This window comes from Mesoplodon bidens (assembly GCF_964165515.1).
Source record: "Mesoplodon bidens genome assembly, chromosome: 1".
In the NCBI taxonomy this organism is placed as follows: domain Eukaryota; kingdom Metazoa; phylum Chordata; class Mammalia; order Artiodactyla; family Ziphiidae; genus Mesoplodon; species Mesoplodon bidens.
Window position 1 is genome coordinate 8,654,807 of NC_138176.1, and position 20,048 is coordinate 8,674,854.

Consider the following 20,048-nt stretch of genomic DNA (forward strand, 5'->3'; position numbering starts at 1 on the left):
CCACCCGGCAGATGTGGGCAGGGGAGAGCGTGGCGTCGTTTGAAAGCCCGGAGCTGAGAATCTGGAGACCGGGATCTGAGGCGTGGCTCTGCCGCTGGCAGGGACGCCTTGGGTGGTTCACCTCAAGTCTCGGGGCCTCGGTTTCCTCTTCTGAGAACTCAAGGGGAGGACTTGATGGCGTCTCAGGTCCTGGCAGGTCTGAATTCCTCTGGCTGCAGCACCTGGACAGACTTTCTACCTGGTGCCCACAGAGCATGCCCTGCGGGCACTGTTTCACCAGGCTCCTCCAGCCTCCCAGGACCAGAAGGGCTTTTTCCCTGCAGGGGTTTGTTATGGATGGACAGACACACTCACGTCCCCAGGTATCCCAGGGATCCCCAGGGGCACTTCCGTCTCAGCAGTGACCCACAGGGCTTTTAAAATTTGTCTCTGTTACATTAGGGATTTTTCACAGAAGTCGATTTTGTTCACTTCTCCTCCCGAGTGTTTGTTTTCTTTCTCCAGGGCCCGATTTGAAGAAGATAGCATCACTTGGAGATTTCCAGCCCCATGGTAGGGTGGGTGGTGAGAATAGCAGCCCAGGAGTCAGGAGGCCTGGGCTCCAGCCCCAGGGCTGCTGTTAAAGCTCTTATCCGTAGGGGCGATGGGCTGGATTGGGATGATGGCCAAGGGCCTGCCCAAGTGGCAGCGTCTCATTCCAGGGGCAGCTTGGACAAAACTGTGTTGAGTGGCCGTTCTCAAAATTACCAGTTTTGCCGGGAATGGAAGACAATAGTTTTTGTTTGTTTGTTTGTTTGTGTTTTTCTGTTGCTCTGCTCATTAGTATTCACAATACAAAGGCAAGCGTTGCTGAAGCAAAATCAACAAGTTCTGATGAATTTGCAGAGCTCAGCCATGGAATCGTTCTGAAATTTCTAACCAGTAACGCTCCCTGGCTGAGTCACACTGCGGAAGGATCCTTAATTGGAAACAGCCTCAGACAGTAGCATGGACAGCATCAGACAGAAGGAATATCAGGGCAGAAAGGAAATGCCGACAAGAAGGAAAACTGGCATAATGTCAACAGTTGAATCGGCAGTGTTGGTCCGGAAACGCTGCGCATACCAGCGAGTGGGGCTGCCGTGCTGAGCGAGAGTTCAGGGGGGAGACCGAGAAGCACGTGGCCAGATTTAGAAAACCAGAAGTTCGTTTCTGTCAACATCTGTCCTTGTTTTTAATAAGCATTGTCCTTTCCAGGTTGCCCGCCTCTTGGTCTGGAAACCTTAAAAATCACAGACTTCCAGCTCCACGCGTCCACTTCGAAGCGCTACGGCCTGGGGGCACATCGGGGGAGACTCAACATCCAGGTACAGGCGCCGGCGCCACGGGAAGCATTCTGACTGCAGGGCTAGTTGCTCTGGCCACAGACACAGCGATGGTTCATTGAGCTCGGGGCAGGCCCCGTGCCTGGCATTTAACACGAATTAGCTCTAATTCTCACGATGGGGAGGGCCTTGCTGCAGCATCCGCATTTTTAGAGAATGAGCCCTGAGACTCAGGATACGTGTCTTCTCCAGAGACTAGTTAGTAAAAAGGATGCTGCTGCTTCCTGGGCCCAGATCAGGTCACCTCCATGTGATGGATCTGTGAGAAAAGGGCAGGAGAGAAGGCTGAACCGCTGCGGCCATGGGCCGGCAGTGGCCTTGGTCCTCTCTTGCTTCCCTGCTGATGCTTCTCACCTCTGCCACACTTGCTTCTTCCAAGCTGTTCTATGACTCCTTCCGTTGTGTTCCGCCAGGTCAAACCCTTAGTGGCGCTCATCGTGTCTGGCCTCCCTCCCTGAGGCTCAAAGGCCTCCGTAACCTTGGCCCTCGGTGCTGTCAAGGTCCTGCTTCTGGAAGGTGGGCTCCTCCAGGCTCCCTCCGTGCACCGTGAGCTTCCTGGCTGCAGGCCTTTTCCCAAGCAGGTCCCCGGCCTGCAACGTCCCCTCCGTCCACTTTGCCCAAGCAGTGTAAACCCTGGTTCAGCCGTGACATCACGTCCTTGTGCTGCTCTCACAACTTGTCGTAAATGTAGCCACTTATGCAGCACAGGTTTATCCTCTTACAGATCTGGAGGATAGACGGCTCGTTGGGCTCCAGTCGAGGCGTCGGCCGGGCTGTGTTCTTTCTGGAGGTTCTCAGGGAGAATCGTTTCTTGCCCGGTTCCAGCTTCTAGAGGCACCCACATTCCTTGTTCTTCTAAGCCAGCGATGGCAGGTTGAGACCTTCTCAGGCTGCCACCTCTCTGGTTCTCTCTTCTGCCTCCCTCTTCCGCTTTTAAGGACTCTTATGAGTACATTGAGCCCACCTGGATAGTCCGGGACCATCTCCCCATCCCAAGCAACGTTAACTGCATCTGCAACCTTCATTCCCCTTTGTCACATAACTTCGAGTGCTCACGGGTTCTAGGATTAGCACGTGACATCTTTGTTGGGGAGGGGGTTGTTTTTCTGCCAACGCATCTCGGGTGCCTTTTCCCTCCTGCTCTGGTTCCAGCTGATCCTCCCCTTCTCAGGTTGGCATTTGATCCCATGCCATCCTATGTGGTTCTCCAAGAATGTGGTCCCCTAATATTTTAGTTTCTTTCCCCACCTGATCCATGACTGTGTGGTTTCCAAGCCCTTTGGCACATGTGCCGTCTCAGCGAGCCTCCGGGGAGGAAGGTAGTCCTTTCATGCTCACGACGTGGAGTCGTCAAGGCTGCACTCAAGGCTCACGGCTTCCAAGCAGCAGAGCTGACGACTCATTCCCCCAGCTGTCACTGTAAACGTGCTGCGGGCAGCCGCTGTGCTGAGGACTGGACAAGAGTGGATGAGACCCCTTCCCAGGGAGCCCCTGGGCTCAGCAGGGGAACATCTGAGCAGAGCTCCGACTCCAAGCATCTCTTCCCTCCTCTTGACCGCGTCAAATAGACTTTCAAACCACTCAACCAAAACTACTTTTCAGTTCAGAAGAATGCAGGTAGAACGTTTTCAGAACGAACTTTCATGAAATCTAAAGTTGGTTTAAAAATATTTGTTCTTCTTCCTTTTTAATAACAGCTGTTAAGAAACATTTGGATGTGTACAGCTGGACACTGTTTTACCCGAGGATGCACTCTCAAAGTGCAGACAGGAGTACCTGCTCATAATCCGAGTGCCTCTAGCATCTATCATGGGCTGCAGTCCTCCAAGTAAATAAAGTCAGACCTGAGCAGGGCTACATCCAAATGTCTACAGGCCTGCTTCCTGCATTACTTAGTGGATCTGTCATCTGAGGCCTTGGATTCTTTCTCTAGAAATGAAGTTGTCCTTTATGAAAGAGGAAGTGTTCACATTTATCCACACTTCCGGTCAGAAATGGCGAGGCCCAGTTAGTCCTAAATATGTGGGCCGGGGGCAGAGGATGGGGGTCACGTGCTTCCAGTTGGGAATCCCACGGGCAGAGTGGACACGCCGCATGCAGTCCAGTCAGGCAGGCTGAGTTCAGACCTTGACCTTGACACATCTAGATTTCGGGACTTTTGGAACAATTATGTCACGTCTCTGAGCCTTAGCTGCCTCATCAGAAACGTGGGAGTCCCAAGCACTCACACGATTCCTTGAGCAGTGAAATTAGATGATTTCTCATTTTAAAACATTTACTGGAATTTCTCACTCCTCTGCTTAAAGTGTTCGGTAGCTTTAAGGACACCCGTTGGTGGGTCCCACTTTCCAGAATTGGTGCCACGTGAAGCGTGATTCCACTGCCACAGGTGCCCCAAAATGCATCTTCCCACACATGCAGTTTGAATGCAGTTTAAACATAACTACATCTTGTCTCACATCTGAGTATTTGGTAGGCTTGTCAAGCTAATGGAATTTTATGTGTGAGAAACAGCAAGGTATTGGAATTAGAAACAGTATTTATTTATTTATTTATTTATTTATTTATTTATTTATTTATTTATTTATTTTGCGGTACGCGGGCCTCTCACTGTTGTGGCCTCTCCAGTTGCGGAGCACAGGCTCCGGACGCGCAGGCTCACCGGCCATGGCTCACGGGCCCAGCTGCTCCGCAGCATGTGGGATCTTCCTGGACCGGGGCACGAACCCGTGTCCCCTGCATTGGCAGGCGGACTCTCAACCACTGCGCCACCAGGGAAGCCCTAGAAACCGTATTTAAATGCATTTAGTGCAGGATGTGAGCGAGGTCAGTCCAGCCCTTTGCCGGTCAGGCTCTGCAGGCATGATTGTGGTCCACCCAGAACTCAGGCTCGGCCTACTCCCTGGTCCTCCTGCTAACGAGCTGAGAGGCTTTAGGCAAGATGCTCACCTTTGCTAACTTCTCGAAATGTGAGGATCAAAAGGAGGAAGAAAGAGAGTCATCCTCAGCAATTCTCAAATGCCATGTTCGTGCCCATTAAAATCCATTCACTCACCTGACCATTGCAAAGTGCCCTTTATGTACCGGAACTGTACGGCCCTTACAGAGCCAAGAAGAAAAGCTCCTGTTCATTCCCTTTCCTCCAGATGCCTCCGTCTCCAGCAGAAGGAGAGCTGGAAGCAGCTCTGATAGTTACTGGTGCTGTGCTGAATGCTTTACCTGCATTATTTCATTTATTCCTTGGCGTGAGACAAGGACTATTATTATTATTACTTCTGTCTTATAGAAAACAGCTGCATGGATCGGTAGAGTAACTTTGTTAAGATTTCCCAGGAGAGGCAGGATGTGACTCCAAGCTGCTTTAAAGCTGGATCTACTGCTCCAAACGACCCCATAAAACTGTCCCAACCAACAGCTAAAGTGTTCTAGGCATCTCCGGATGATTATTAAACCATGCGCAAGTCTCTTTACTGACGTTTATCTCACATTGATTTACTCATGGGTCACCCTCCCCAGGTCGTGTGAATCTTGTTTTTCTGAGATTCCCACACTGTGTCAGCACTGTGTCTGCACATACGTATGTGCCTCGTAGATGTTCCTGGGGAGCTGCAGCAATGCGAAGGGCACCGTGGCCGCCTTGAAGTCTCCTCGAGGTGGATGGGGTTGGTGCGGGCAGGTTGGCCATCCTGGTGTTTTGTTATTGCAAGTTTGCTCCTACGTGATTGGCGAGTATGGGATGACGTCATTGTGGCACAGAAGTCGTGTTGGTTCATGTACCCTTTTTGCTGATACATCAGTGTTTTGTGGGACCTGGCAGCAGCCCTGACCCCAGGGGACCATCACCACAGCTGCGGGCAGAAGCCTCCGAAGAGCTCAGTCCTGTCCACGGTGCTCGTCCCTCTGCAGTGCTCTGGCTGAGGGTGGCCATGTGCCCTGTCCTAGGATGCTTACCGCTCAGGTCCTTTGCCCATTTGCTCACAACCCAGCAGCCTCCATTCTTCCATCCACCCCCTTCCACCATCCTGCCTTAACTGTGGTTTTTTAAGGTCAAATTCTATCATGAGAGCTGTATTAAAAAAATTGTTTTAAATCAATGTCACATGTCTCCTTACCAGTAGTGATTTTTTTGGAATTGATTGATTTTTGTTATTGTTGTTGTTCTTCTGATTACAAAGCTGCATAGATTTTGAACCTTATTTTTCCTGTGAACTTGGATTTTATAAGTGCAAGATTTTGCAGACGATGTGCATTCACTGAACTACATTTGCCATGTTATAGCAGAAACACCTGTCTCGGTGTTAGTCCATTGGGGGATGCTATAAAAGAATGACTTAGACTGGGTGGCTTATGAGCAACACAGATTTATTTCTCACAGTTCTGGTGGCTGGAAAGTCCAAGATCAAGGTGCTGGCCGATTCGGAGTCTGGTGAGGGCCTGCTTCCTGGTTCATAGATGACTGTCTTCTCCTTTGTCCTCACGTGGTGGAAGGGGTGAGGGAGCTCTGCAGGGGTCTCTTTTATAAGAGCATTAATCTCATTCAAGAGGGCTCCACCCTCCTAAGCTAACCACCTCCCAAAGGGCCCACATCCTAATACCATCACCTTGGAGATTAGGTTTCAACCTATAAATACTGAGGGGACACAAGTATTCAGTCTATAGCAGTCGTTGTCCTCATTTTAAGCATAAGACTTTTTTTTTTTTTACATCTTTATTGGAGTATAATTGCTTTACAGTGGTGTGTTAGTTTCTGCTTTATAACAAAGTGAATCAGTTATACATATACATATGTTCCCATATCTCTTCCCTCTTGCGTCTCCCTCCCTCCCACCCTCCCTATCCCACCCCTCTAGGTGGTCACAAAGCACTGAGCTGATCTCCCCTGTGCTAAGGCATAAGACTTTGAAAGACTAAAAGCACCTTATAACTCAACTTATAACTTCTCTTTTTTGCAAGTGGAGTTTTGCTTGTGTCAATTTAATAATATCGGCTTGGAGGAGAAGCCCTGGTTTACGTTTCATTGGCACACTGGCACAAGAGAGATCTTCAGGAATTCAAGGGAGACGTCCAGTTCACCAGGGTAGCAAAGGTTTGTCCTTTCACTTAGGATTATTCTGCCAGTGTGCCCAGGATCCTTTTATACTAACTCACTTGTGAGGCTGTGATCGCATTTAGAAACAATCACTGGCTTCTTCTGCTCTGGGACCAGTCACAGGCAGCTTGGAAATTAACATTCCAGGTCTCAGAGAGAAAGTTTCAGTAATGACCTCTAAAATCACACTTGGAGCGTTTGCCTTTGATTGGTTTTAGGAGGTACTCCTGTATTCAAGTGGGTCATTTACGGACAGCTCATCACCTCTCCTGTCCCAGCAGAATCCTCTAAGGACCCTGAGAGATTTTCTGTGGCTCATAAACTCAGCAAGGTGGAGTCAGAGACAGCGCTACTCTCTGAGTGATTTATCCCACCACCATTGTGATGTTGGATGCTCCCTTAGCTGCAGAGCTTGAGCAGCTTATAGCAGCACTTGCCATTTCAGAGGGCTGGGTTTCGATTTCATTCTTAAGACTCTAACGTTATGGTAAGTATAAGCCTGACATGTGACCAGAAGAAATGAAATACTGAGAGGTCCACCTCAGGATGTCACCGTGATTCCTGCCTATCATCGGGAATGTGAGAGAGTTGATATTCTGATCAGAGTTTTAAAGAAAGAGCTGGTGTTTTGAGGTTGCAAGAAAAAACATGGGGTATTAACACCTGCAGATGTCTTTGCAATGCCTGGTCACCATTATTTGACTCTCTGTGGCCCACGACTTGTCTCACGTGTGTTAGCCCTCTTTGATGAGGAAATGTCTGGTTATAATAATAGCATCTGTCTGAACCATTTCTCAGCACCACTGGAACGAAACACAGCTCCACTTGTAAGTCATTCCATTCAGTAAATTCTACAGAGCGCCTGGATGCTGATATTAGAATCCACTGCCAATGACCTGATCATCTTTTTACCTGAAATGAGGTGTAAGCCATGAAGATGGCCAACACCCGTGGCTTCAGATATACCCACAGGGAGTCGGTTATAGAACACTGAACCAAGTTTTATCCTGATGTCGAAGTTCACGAGCATGGGCACATCCCACACATCTGTCCCCTTGTCCTCTTTGGCCCTGAGACACCTGGTACCCCACGTTTATCTGGGTGGGAAGTGTATGGGGACCACCCAGGGCAGCACGGTTTTCTCAGGCGTCACCCCGCACTCCCCCACTCCTGCCTGTTGCTGGAATCATCTGCATCCAAGGTCTTCTGACCCCAAAGCCTGTCTGTTCCTTCACACCATCCCAGTTCTCTGCCTGTCAGCCTCCCATTTCTTTCTGGCTGCACAAACCCTTGCTCTGACTCGACAAGCCCTCACTGGGGGCTGTTTATGTGCTGGGTGCTGCAGAGGCAGGAATCATCACAGTGGGGATAGTTTCCAAAAGCAGGAATGTCGTGCTTGTTCCGATAAAGGGATTTCATTCCGCATCTGGCTTCAAGAAACAGTCTGGAACACAGTGTTTGGATGCCAAGATGTTGGAATTTGGGGTATTAGGATTTTTATGGGAATAGCAGGAGTGAGTATTTTAACTCGTGACTTTTGGAAAGTTCAAAGTGAGAATTTGCCATAATGAGGTTGACGTGCTGGTCTCATTCTCGGAAGCATCATGAACGCGAGTGTGGTGAGAACTAGGAACAGACCAGGGCGACGAGGACAAGGGAGCCCCGAGTAGCAGAGACGCCTGACCTTTGGATCCCAGGCCATTCTGGAAGCACCGACTCCCTGGTGCAGAAGTGGACTCCGTTCCGCTTGCCATGTGGATTTTTCTTTACTATTTTACTAAATTTCATTAAACTAATATTTCATTTCATCTTCAGCATATTCAGAGGGAAACTCTGGTTTAGAGAAAAGGAATTGAAGTCAGAGGCTCACTGACCTGCCCTAACCTGACAGCCAGTAAGTGCAGAGCTGAGGCTCAGATTGAAGTTCTCCGGCTGTAGGGTTTTCCGTGCTCCTTTCGGTGCATCTCAGGTGCCCACGAGAAGGTTCAGTATATTCACTAGCTTGTGGTTTCCCCTGGCACCCCACCTTCTGACTCGTCTCCTTGACCACTGGCTTCTGCATCCCCTAGTACCTTCCAGGCCCACATCCTGGCAGGACCCAGAGAAGTCTGAGGTGTGTCAGCAGTCACCCCCATGGGACCTCATGTCCATTCAGTTGGCACAACCCAACTGTGCCTTCTCAAATGGTGCCTCGTGGGGATGGGCCCTCTGGGCTGTCTGCCCAGCCACACGCAGGCCAGCCAGACTGTCTCCTGGACGTGTACAGTTAGGAGTCAGGGGTGCAGGTCATTCTGAGCTAGGGCTCCAGTGAACACAGCACACACTGCACAAGCAGAGAAGACTTGTGTGGAGAGTATGAAAGACGGGAAGGGAGGAGGGAAAGAAAGATCAGAACAGATTCTTTCTTGTATTCATTCATTTCGTTAAAAACCCCACCTCCTGGGGACCTTATTGGTGCTAGGCAGGCACTAAAAGTCACAAGTCCTGGGGAGACGATGATGAGCAAAACCAGAAACAGTCCCTGATCTTTTAGCAAATGTTTATGGAGGACCTCCTGTGTACTGGGCCCTGTCCTAGATGCTTGGGATGCCTCAGTGACCAAAACAGAGATCCTTGCCATCTGAGAGCTTACGGTCTAGTGGGAGGGAGGCACATAAAAGCAAGAAAAGTAATAAAATTTTTATAGAATGTTAGAAGGTGATAGGTGTGTCGGAGAAAAGAAAAACAAACCTGTAGCCGACACTGGGGTCAGGAGGGCCGGCTCTGGGGAAGGGGCAGGTTATAGTTAAAGGTGATCAAGGTCTGGGCTTTTGGGAGGTAATATCTGTGCCAAGTTGGCTTAAGGATCAGCAGGGGCTCAAGTAGCTGTGGGAGGAGCATCTGGGCAGTGGGAGTGGCCTGAGTGTCCTGCGCCGACAGCAGGCCAGGCATTACCAGTTGCCAAGGAGCAGCAGAAGGCTGGTGTGGCAGGGGGTGACCTCAGCATCCCCGACAAGAGGTGCTGGCTGTGGCCAAGACAGGAGTGTGGAGGTGGTGAGAAGTGGTTGGATGTTGGATATTTTGAAAGTAGGCTTTTGTGATGAAGTGGATGAAGTTTGGAAGAGGGTGTGAGAAAAAGAGGAGTCCAGGATGCCTCCTCCGATGTTTTTTTGGCCTTGGATAATGTAATGGGGAAATGAAATTATTAAAAAAAAAATCTCACAGGTGAATGCCCAATTACAACCTGTAATGCATACGCAGAAAAGGAGAGGACCAGGTGCATTTGTTTCCTGGGGCCTCCATAGCAAAGTGTCACAAACTGGGCAGCTTAAAGCAACAGGAATTTATTCTCTCACAATTCAGAGGCTGAAAGTCTGAAATCAAAGTGTTTGTAGGTCTGAGCTCCCTCTGAGGCTGCGAGGAAAGGATCCTTCCTTGCCTCTTCCAGCTTCTGGTCCCCATGCGGCCCAGGATGTTCCTTGGCTTGTAGTGGCATCACTCTAGTCTCTGCCTCTGTGGTCATGGGCGGTCTCCCTGTGTGCTCCTACATCATCTTTCCTCTCCGTATGTCTGTCTCGGTATCCAGATTTCCCCTTCTTATAAGGACACCAGCCATTGGGTTTACGGCCCTTATCATTGCCTAACTAATTTCATCTGCAACAACCCTAGTCCCAAATAAATTCACATTCTGAGGTTCCAGGGATTAGGGCTTGAACATATCTTTTTGGAGGACATAATCCAACCCATAACACCATGGTTCTCTATGCCCAACAAACCTGCCTCAATCTAGAAATCTGGAAGGCTTTCCTGGGGATGGGCTACAAGATTTGAAGCAGGATTAGAAGTTAAGAGTTTATCAGATGAAGAGTTGGCAGAGGGGATAGGAGAGAATTCCAGGTTGAATGGAACAGTGTGTGCAAAGGCCCTGTGGTGGAGAGAATATGATATATTTGAGGAACTAAAGCAAAGCCAGTGTGGCCGGAGCCCTGCTATGGTTATGGAGCAATATCATGGCCAATAAACATAAGAAAAAGTGCTCTTTATCATTAGTCATCAAGTAAATACAGATTAAAATCACAACGAGGTGTGATACACAGACACTAGAATGGCTTTTAAAAAAAGGACAGTATCAGAGCAGAAGCAAGAAGAACTATAGTCCTGCAGCCTGTGGAACAAAAACCACATTCACAGAAAGATAGACAAGATGAAAAGGCAGAGGGCTATGTACCAGATGAAGGAACAAGACAAAATCCCAGAAAAACAACTAAATGAAGTGGAGATAGGCAACCTTCCAGAAAAGGAATTCAGAATAATGATAGTGAAGATGATCCAGGACCTCGGAAAAAGAATGGAGGCAAAGATCGTGAAGATGCAAGAAATGTTTAACAAAGACCTAGAAGAATTAAAGAACAGAGATGAACAATACAATAAATGAAATGAAAACTACACTAGAAGGAATCAATAGCAGAATATCTGAGGCAGAAGAACGGATAAGTGACTTGGAAGACAGAATGGTGGAATTCACTGCTGTGGAACATAATAAAGAAAAAAGAATGAAAAGAAATGAAGACAGCCTAAGAAACATCTGGGACAACATGAAGCGCAACAACATGCGCATTATAGCGGTCCCAGAAGGAGAAGAGAGAGAGAAAGGACCAGAGAAAATATTTGAAGAGATTATAGTTGAAAACTTCCCTAACATGGGAGAGGAAATAGCCACCCAAGTCCAGGAAGTGCAGCGAGTCCCATACAGGATAAACGCAAGGAGAAACATGCCAAGACACATGGTAATCAAATAGGCAAAAATTAAAGCCGAAGAAAAATTATTGAAAGCAGCAAGGGAAAAACGACAAATAACATACAAGGGAACTCCCATAAAGTTAACAGCTGATTTCTCAGCAGAAACTCTACAAGCTAGAAGGGAGTGGCATGATATACTTAAAGTGATGAAAGGGAAGAATGTACAACCAAGATTACTCTACCCAGCAAAGATCTCATTCAGATTCGATGGGGAAATCAAAAGCTTTACAGACAAGCAAAAGCTAAGAGAATTGAGCACTACCAAACCAGCTCTGCAACAAATACTAAAGGAACTTCTCTAAGTGGGAAACACAAGAGGAGAAAAAGACCTGCAAAAACAAACCCAAAACAATTAAGAAAATGGTCATAGGAACATACATATCAATAATTAACTTAAACATGAATGGATTAAATGCTCCAACCAAAAGACAGACTGGCTGAATGGATACAAAAGCAAGACCCATATATATGCTGTCTACAAGAGACCCACTTCAGACCTAGGGACACATACAGACTGAAAGTGAGGGGATGGAAAAAGATATTCCATGCAAATGGAAATCAAAAGAAAGCTGGAGTAGCAATACTCATATCAGATAAAATAGACTTTAAAATAAAGAATGTTACGAGAGACAAACTGTCACTGCAGATGACATGTTACTATACATAGAGAATCCTAAAAATGCCACCAGAAAACTACTAGAGCTAATCAATGAATTTGGTAAAGTTGCAGGATACAATATTAGTGCACATCTTTAACTTCTTTCATCAGTGTCTTACAGTTTTCTGCACACAGGTCTTTTGTCTCCTTAGGTAGGTTTATTCCTAGGTATTTTATTCTTTTTGTTGCAATGGTAAATGGGAGTGTTTCCTTAACGTCTCTTTCAAATTTTTCATCATTAGTGTATAAGAATGCAAGAGATTTCTTGTATTAATTTTGTATCCTGCTACTTTACCAAATTCATTGATTAGCTCTAGTAGTTTTCTGGTAGCATCTTTAGGAGTCTCTATGTATAGCATCATGTCATCTGCAAACAGTGACAATTTTACTTCTTTTTGTATTTGGATTCCTTTTATTTCTTTTTCTTCTCCTATTGCCGTGGCTAAAACTTCCCAGACTATGTTGAATAATAATGGTGAGAGTGGACATCTTTGTCTTGTTCCTGATCTTAGAGGAAATGGTTTCAGTTTTTCACCATTGGGAAAGATGTTGGCTTTGGGTTTGTCAAATATGGCCTTTATTATGTTGAGAAAGTTTCCCTCTATGCCTGCTTTCTGGAGAGTTTTTATCATAAGTGGGTATTGAATTTTGTCGAAAGCTTTTTCTCCACCTATTGAGATGATCATATGGTTTTCCTCCTTCAATTTGTTAATATAGTGTATCACATTGTTTGATTTGTGTATATTGAAGGATCCTTGCATTCCTGGGATAAACCCCACTTGATCATGGTGTATGATCCTTTTAATGTGCTTTGTTTGCTAGTATTTTGTTGAGGAGTTTTGCATCTATGTTCATCAGTGATATTGGCCTGTAGTTTTCTTTTTTTGTGTGACATCTTTGTCTGGTTTTCGTATCAGGATGATGGTGGCCTCATAGATGAGTTTGGGAGTGTTCCTCCCTCTGCTGTATTGTGGAAGAGTTTGAGAGGAACAGGTGTTAGCTCTTCTCTAAATGTTTGATAAAACTTGCATGTGAAGCCATCTGGTCCTGGGCTTTTGTTTGTTGGAAGATTTTTAACCACAGTTTTAGTTTCAGTGCTTGTGATTGGTCTGCTTATATTTTCTATTCTTCCTGGTCCAGTCTTGGAAGGTTGTGCTTTTCTAATAGTTTGTCCATTTCTTTCAGGTTGTCCATTTTATTGGCATATAGTTTCTTGTAGTAACCTCTCGTGATCCTGTGTATTTCTTCAGTGTCAGTTGTTACTTCTTTTTCATCTCTGATTCTGTTGATTTGAGTCTTCTCCCTTTTTTTTCTTGATGAATCTGGCTAATGGTTTGTCAATTTCGTTTATGTTCTCAAAGAACCGGCTTTTATTTTATTGATATTTGCTATTGTTTCCTTCAATTCTTTTTCATTTATTTCTGATCTGTTCTTTATGATTTCCTTCCTTCTGCTAACTTTGAGGGTTTTTTTGTTGTTGTTCTTCTTTCTCTGATTGCTTTAGGTGTAAGGTTAGGTAGTTTATTTCGGATTTTTCTTGTTTCTTGAGGTAGGATTTTATTGCTATAAACTTCCCTCTTAGAACTGCTTTTGCTGCATCCCATAGGTTTTGGGTCGTCGCTTTTTCATTGACATTTGTTTTTAGGTATTTTTTGATTTCCTCTTTCATTTCTTCAGCGATCTCTTGGTTATTTAGTAGCGTATTGTTTAGCTTCCATGTGTTTGTATTTTCTACATTTTTTCCCCTGCAATTGATATGTATTCTTATAGTGTTGTGGTTGGAAAAGATACTTGATATGATTTCAATTTTCTTAAATTTACCAAGGCTTGATTTGTGACCCAAGATAGGGTCTATCCTGGAGAATTTTCCATGAGCACTTGAGAAGAAAATGTATTCTGTTGTTTTTGGATGGAATGTCCTATAAATATCAATTAAGTCCATGTTGTCTAATGTGTCATTTAAAGCTTGTGTTTCCTTATTTATTTTCATTTTGGATAATCTGTCCATTGGTGACAGTGGGGTGTTAAAGTCCCCTACTATGATTGTGTTACTGTCGATTTCCCCTCTTATGGCTGTTAGCATTTGCCTTATGTATTGAGGTGCTCCTATGTTGGGTGCATAAATATTTACAATTGTTATATCTTCTTCTTTGGTTGATCCCTTGATCATTATGTAGTGTCCTTCTTTGTCTCTTGTAATAGTCTTTATTTTAAAGTCTATTTTGTCTGATATGACAATTGCTACTCCAGATTTCTTTTTGTTTGCATTTGCATGGATTATCTTTTTCCATCCCCTCACTTTCAATCTGTATGTATCCCTAGGTCTGAAGTGGGTCTCTTGTAGACAGCATACATATGGGTCTTGTTTTTGTATCCATTCAGCCAGTCTGTGTCTTTTGGTTGGAGCATTTAATCCATTTACATTTATGGTAATTATTGATATGTATGTTCCTATGACCATTTTCTTAATTGTTTTGGGTTTGTTTTGTAGGTCTTTTCCTTCTCTTGTATTTCCTGCCTAGAGGAGTTCCTTTAGCATTTGTTGTAAAGCTGGTTTGGTGGTGCTGAATTGTCTTAACTTTTGCTTGTCTGTAAAGGTTTTAATTTCTCCATCGAATCTGAATGAGATCCTTGCTGGGCAGAGTAATCTTGGTTATAGGTTTTTCCCTTTCATCACTTTAAATAGGTCCTGCCACTCCCTTCTGGCTTGCAGAGTTTCTGCTGAAAGATCAGCTATTAACCTTATGGGGATTCCCTTGTATGTTATTTGTTGCTTTTCCCTTGCTGCTTTTAATATTTTTCGTTTGTATTTAATTTTTGGTAGTTTGATTAATATGTGTCTTGGCATGTTTCTCCTTGGACTTATCCTGTATGGGACTCTCTGCGCTTCCTGGGCTTGATTGACTATTTCCTTACCCATATTAGGGAAGTGTTCAACTATGATCTCTTCAAATATTTTCTCAGACCCTTTCTTTTTCTCTCCTTTTTCTGGGACCCCTAAAATGGTGCATTTAATGTTGTCCCAGAGGTCTCTGTGACTGTCCTCAATCGTTTTCATTCTTTTTTCTTTATTTTTGCTCTGCGGTAGTTATTTCCACTATTTTATCTTCCAGGTCACTTATCCGTTCTTCTGCCTCAGTTATTCTGCTATTGATTCCTTCTAGAGTATTTTTTTTTTTTTTTTTTTTTTTTTTTGCGGTACGCAGTCCTCTCACTGCTGTGGCCTCTCCCGTTGCGGAGCACAGGCTCCGGACGCACAGGCCCAGTGACCATGGCTCACGGGCCTAGCTGCTCCGTGGCATGTGGGATCTTCCTGGATCAGGGCACGAACCTGTGTCCCCTGCATCGGCAGGCAGACTCTCAACCACTGCGCCACCAGGGAAGCCCCTAGAATATTTTTAATTTCACTTATTTTGTTGTTCATCATTGCTTGTTTGCTCTTTAGTTCTTCTAGGTCCTTGTTAAACGTTTTTTTGTATTTTCTGCATTCTATTTCCAAGATTTTGGATCATCTTTACTGTCATTACTCTGAATTCTTTTTCAGGTAGAGTGCCTGTTTCCTCTTCATTTGTTTGGTCTGGTGGGTTTTTATCTTGCTCCTTCATCTTCTGCATATTTCTCTGTCTTCTCATTTTGCTTAACTTACTGTGTTTGGGGTCTCCTTTTCGCAGGCTGCCGGTTTGTAGTTCCCATTGTTTCTGGTGTCTGCCCTCAGTGGGTGAGGTTGGTTCAGTGGCTTATGTAGGTTTCCTGTTGGAGGGGACTGGTGCCTGTGTTCTGGTGGGTGGGTCTGGATCTTGTTTTTCTGGTGGGCAGGGCCGTGTCTGGCGGTGTGTTTTGGGGTGTCTGTGAACTTAGTATGATTTTAGGCAGCCTCTCTGCTTATGGGTGGGGCTGTGTTCCCATCTTGCTAGTTGTTTGGCATGGGACATCCAGCAGTGGAGCTTGCTGGCCGTTGGGTAGAGCTGGGTCTTAGCATTGAGATGGAGATCTCTGGGAGAGCTCTCACCGATTGATATTATGTGGGGCCGGGAGGCCTCTGGTGGTTCAATGTCCTAAACTCGGCTCTCCCACCTTGGAGGCTCAGGCTTGACACCAGGCGAGAGCACCAAGACCCTGTCAGCCACATGGCAGGTAAGTGGGGAATTTCTTGCCTTTTGGGAAGTTTGAGGCATTCTGCCAGCATTCAGTAGGAGTTCTGTAGGAGTTGTTCACATTTAGATGTATTTTTGCTGTATTTGTAGGGAGGAAAGTGATCTCTACGTCTTACTTCTCCGCTATCTTGAAGGTCCCCCTGCAATAGGAGACTCCACTGAAGACACCAACCTCCGCACAAGCTAGAGGTGCAGAGGCATTTTTCTCAGAGGGTTTGCAGCTTGCTTTTCTTTTTCTTTTCTTTGTGCTTCGTCTAGTTTCATTGGCACTTCAGATCAGAGTGCCTAGTCAAGAATAATTTTAAAAGTAGGTTGTATATCAGTTACTATTTATATCTGTGCATCTCCTTTCCTTTCCTCATTAAAATTCAAATGTATTTTAATCAGTTTTATGAGCAAGTAGTTAAAGAAATCAAAGCATTAAAGGATTATAACAAATAAACAATAGAATGGTGGTTGCCACGGGCTGAGCAGGAGGGGAAATGGGGAAGATGTAGGTTAAAGGGTATGAATTTTCAGTTACAAGAAGAATAAGTTCAAAGGATCTAACATATAGCATGTTGATTATAGTTAATAATACAGTATTGTATAATACTTGAAAGTTATTGAGAGTTAAATCTTAAGCATTCTCACCGCACAGACAAAAAAGTGAGTTAACACTCGAGGTGATGGCTGCATTAATTATCTTGATCTTGGTAATCATTCCATAATGTATATGCATATCAAATCATCATGTTGTACACTTTAAATATATACAATTGTATCTGTCAGTTATTCCTAATAAAGTTGTACAAGACAAAAGCAAAAACAAAACAGTAGTTCCTGTTGAGGCATTCCACGTTCCACCCCACTCCCTGACTGCCCCTGAATGCTATGAATGGCGCAACTACTTCCAACTCTTTTAAATTGTTTCTTTGGACATTTAAATCTTAATTTCTAAATAGTATGCACATATTGATATGTATTGGTTTATATAAATTTGGGACTTTATCTTTTGAATTCTTATTACAGAAGATGAGAATTTCAGCTCATTTTAAAAATCACTCCTTTACCCCTCTTTAATCTTTCCAATAAAATCGCATCTCAGATTTTGGATAAATTTACATTTGAGGTTTTCATTGTTATGACTATAAATATTGCTTACTATTGAGCCAAGAATTATTGTAGTTTTGAGCCAAGAAATAATTTCTTTTATATAATTTCTTGACAACCTTTTGTTCTCCTGGAACTGCTCATGTTTTTAAAAACATCTCCCCACACCCTGCAATAGTCTGGGTCTCTAAAATACCCTTCAATATAACTTTCTGTAAGGTCAGATCTGTTCAATGATGTTTAGTCTGACTTTGGTTTTTTTGTGTTTCTGTAGACGTTCTTTCGGGAGCCCTTTGACCTGCTGTATTCTGAATAGGTTGCTTTCTGGGTCTTTTACATCACTAGTATCTCAGGAGTTCTTCACCATCATTCTGAGAAGTCCCTCCTATGTCCGAACGCTTTTTTTCTGGATCTCATATCTTCCTCTTTTTGGTGTTCTGCCTCATTTTTGTGGAGCACATCCTACAGTAGCAGACATTTTACTGATATCATTTTTGGCACTCTGGTATAATTTGGTGACATCTCTGGGCCTGGTACCTCCTCTTTCATTGAATTCTCCCAGATGCTTGCTTTATAAATTTATAATTGATTTTGCAGAGGTGGCTGTCATTTCCCAGAGAGTCAGCTTCAGGAAGGGCTCTTCAGTCTCCTGACACCTTATTACGTTTAATTGACTGTCTGGGGTGCTCAAGAAGAACTGAGATTGGCAGCAGAAGCAAAATATCCAGACTGGCAAAAACAGGAACTGTAAATTGAATGTCAGATACCAGTCAGTAGACTTTGGCCGAATGACATGAGGACAGCTGCTCCAAGCTTTCATGATCCTGTAGGGGTAAACATCCTGGGCTGTGTGGCAGCTCTTTCTTGTCTGCTTAGCCCATAAGCTGGCATTCTGAAGCTCTGCATGATTGACATTTTGGGACGGGCAGCTCTTTGGGAGGTGTTGCTGTCCTGTGCATTGTAGAATGTTTATTTAGCAGCATCCCTGGCTTCCATCTGTTAGTTGCCAGTTGCACACACCTCCCCCAGTTGTGACAGCCAAAATGACTGCAAACGTTGCCAAATATCCCTCGGAGGGGGGCAACATGGACTCCTGTTAAGAACTTTAGACAGTGGGTCTCCTCTTTTTTCAGATTTTATAACTCTATTCTGGATAGTTGAGGTTATAGAAAATGTGACACCAGTTAACTGGAATAGTATTGCAATTCCCTGGAATTTTGTACAGTGTGAAATAATTCTTAAAACACCCATATTTCCATGATTTACCAAATATTCATTGTTTTAGGTGTACTGATAACTAGCATTTACTGAGTGTTCAATTCTTTTTGAGCCCATGCTACTAAGTGCCAGGCCCTGTTGAAAGCACAGTCAGCATCCTGTCACTTGAACAGATGGGGTAACGGAGGCACAGAAGAGCATTTAGGCAAATTGCCTGAATTAATGCAGTATGAAAGTTGCAGAACTGAGATTCACACCCAGATAGGACTTCAGAGCACAACCTCTTAATCAACACACTATGCAGTGGGTGATTTTGAGATGCCAAGACCAAGACACAAGCACCGTGAGGGGACTTCAGTCCATCTGACTGTTCTGAGCTCCGGGAAGGCAGGACGGCCCGTGTTGTCTACCTTTGTATTTCTATTGCCGGGGCCACTACTTGGCATATAGCAAAGACAAGGTGAAGGTTAATTTTAATAAATTAAGCTATTCTAAGCACCAGTCTCATGGGCAGTTTATGAGAAAAGAGGAACCACAACAAAAACGGAGTGGGTATTATGGTTTCTTGAAAGAAGATGAATTGTGATATTGTAGGTCGTTAATGGGTTTCAGGTCTCCTCCATTGGGGGGATAAGTGCCTTAGATGAAGAAAGGGAGCAATTGTGTAATTATCGCCTTCAGGCTGGGATGGTGATCTCCCTGTTGACTGGTAATGTTGGGAGATGAGGGTTATACTTAAGAGTCATCATCACTTCAACAAAATGCACTGAAGCACAGGTAGGACCATTAACACACACTTGCACAATTTAGCTTTTCTTTGATGGCTCTAGAAGGCAGAACCTTGCAGCACCTCTAGGTCCTTATTGCAGACACCCTGTGTACCATCAGACATGGAGGTGCTGGTTCACTGAGAGCTTGGGTCTCTGGAGGCTGTAGACTAACAGTTTTTTAATTCACCTCCATTTGAGATGGCAGTGCTTTTAGAAGACCATGATATGTTAGTGTTCTGACATTCTCTCAAAGCTGTTTCAAGATTGTTTCAGGAATGGACTGGGAATGCATATGCTGTGTTGGTCCTGATACAAGCCTTATGTTAGCTGGTGCAGTGATGGATGAGCTCTGCTAATGGGACCCTTAGCCAAGCTGTTCCTCTGCTATAGCTGAGCTCTGAGTTTCCCATCAGTGCTGGCCATTACAAGTAAGAATTTGAGCTGAAAAGTTCTCAGAGGTAGGGAAGATAGACTGGCCTATCATTCTTATCTCTTGACTGTCACTCAGACTTTTTTTCATCTGATTATGCACTTGTGAAATAACCATAGGAAAATGGGATTCATGCAGAAAAGATCTTAGTAAATTAGAAAGGTTCACCTGGCTCACTTGTCTTTTTTTTTTTTTTTTTTTTTTTTTAGGTCAGGGCATTATCTCTTCACATGGTAATAATACAGGGAAAATTCCAGAACAGAAACTTCACGTACCTTGTAAATTCAGATCAAGGGAATCTTTGGTAGTAGTAGTAGCTGACACTCAGACACATCAAATGACTTAAATACTAATAAATAAATTTTTACTAGATAAACTTAACCTTCAACTCCAAGTTCAAATATCATCTCTGACTTGGGGCTTCCTGTCCATGGTCTCCCCCAGACCAAGTTAGCTGTGCTAGGCTTGAGTGCTCCCATAGCAGTTTGCTCCTG

General features: G+C 44.5%; 1 protein-coding gene across 3 annotated transcripts in view; it reads left to right on the forward strand.

The window, feature by feature from the left end:
* The window catches only part of CPXM2 (carboxypeptidase X, M14 family member 2), a 128,007-nt gene that overhangs the window by 30,456 nt on the left and 77,503 nt on the right, over window positions 1–20,048 (forward strand). For all 3 annotated transcript variants that reach the window (XM_081249621.1, XM_081249622.1, XM_081249620.1), the window contains exon 3: window positions 1,237–1,346. In XM_081249621.1, coding sequence (XP_081105747.1) covers window positions 1,237–1,346 — 110 coding nt within the window. The remainder of the gene's footprint in view (window positions 1–1,236; window positions 1,347–20,048) is intronic.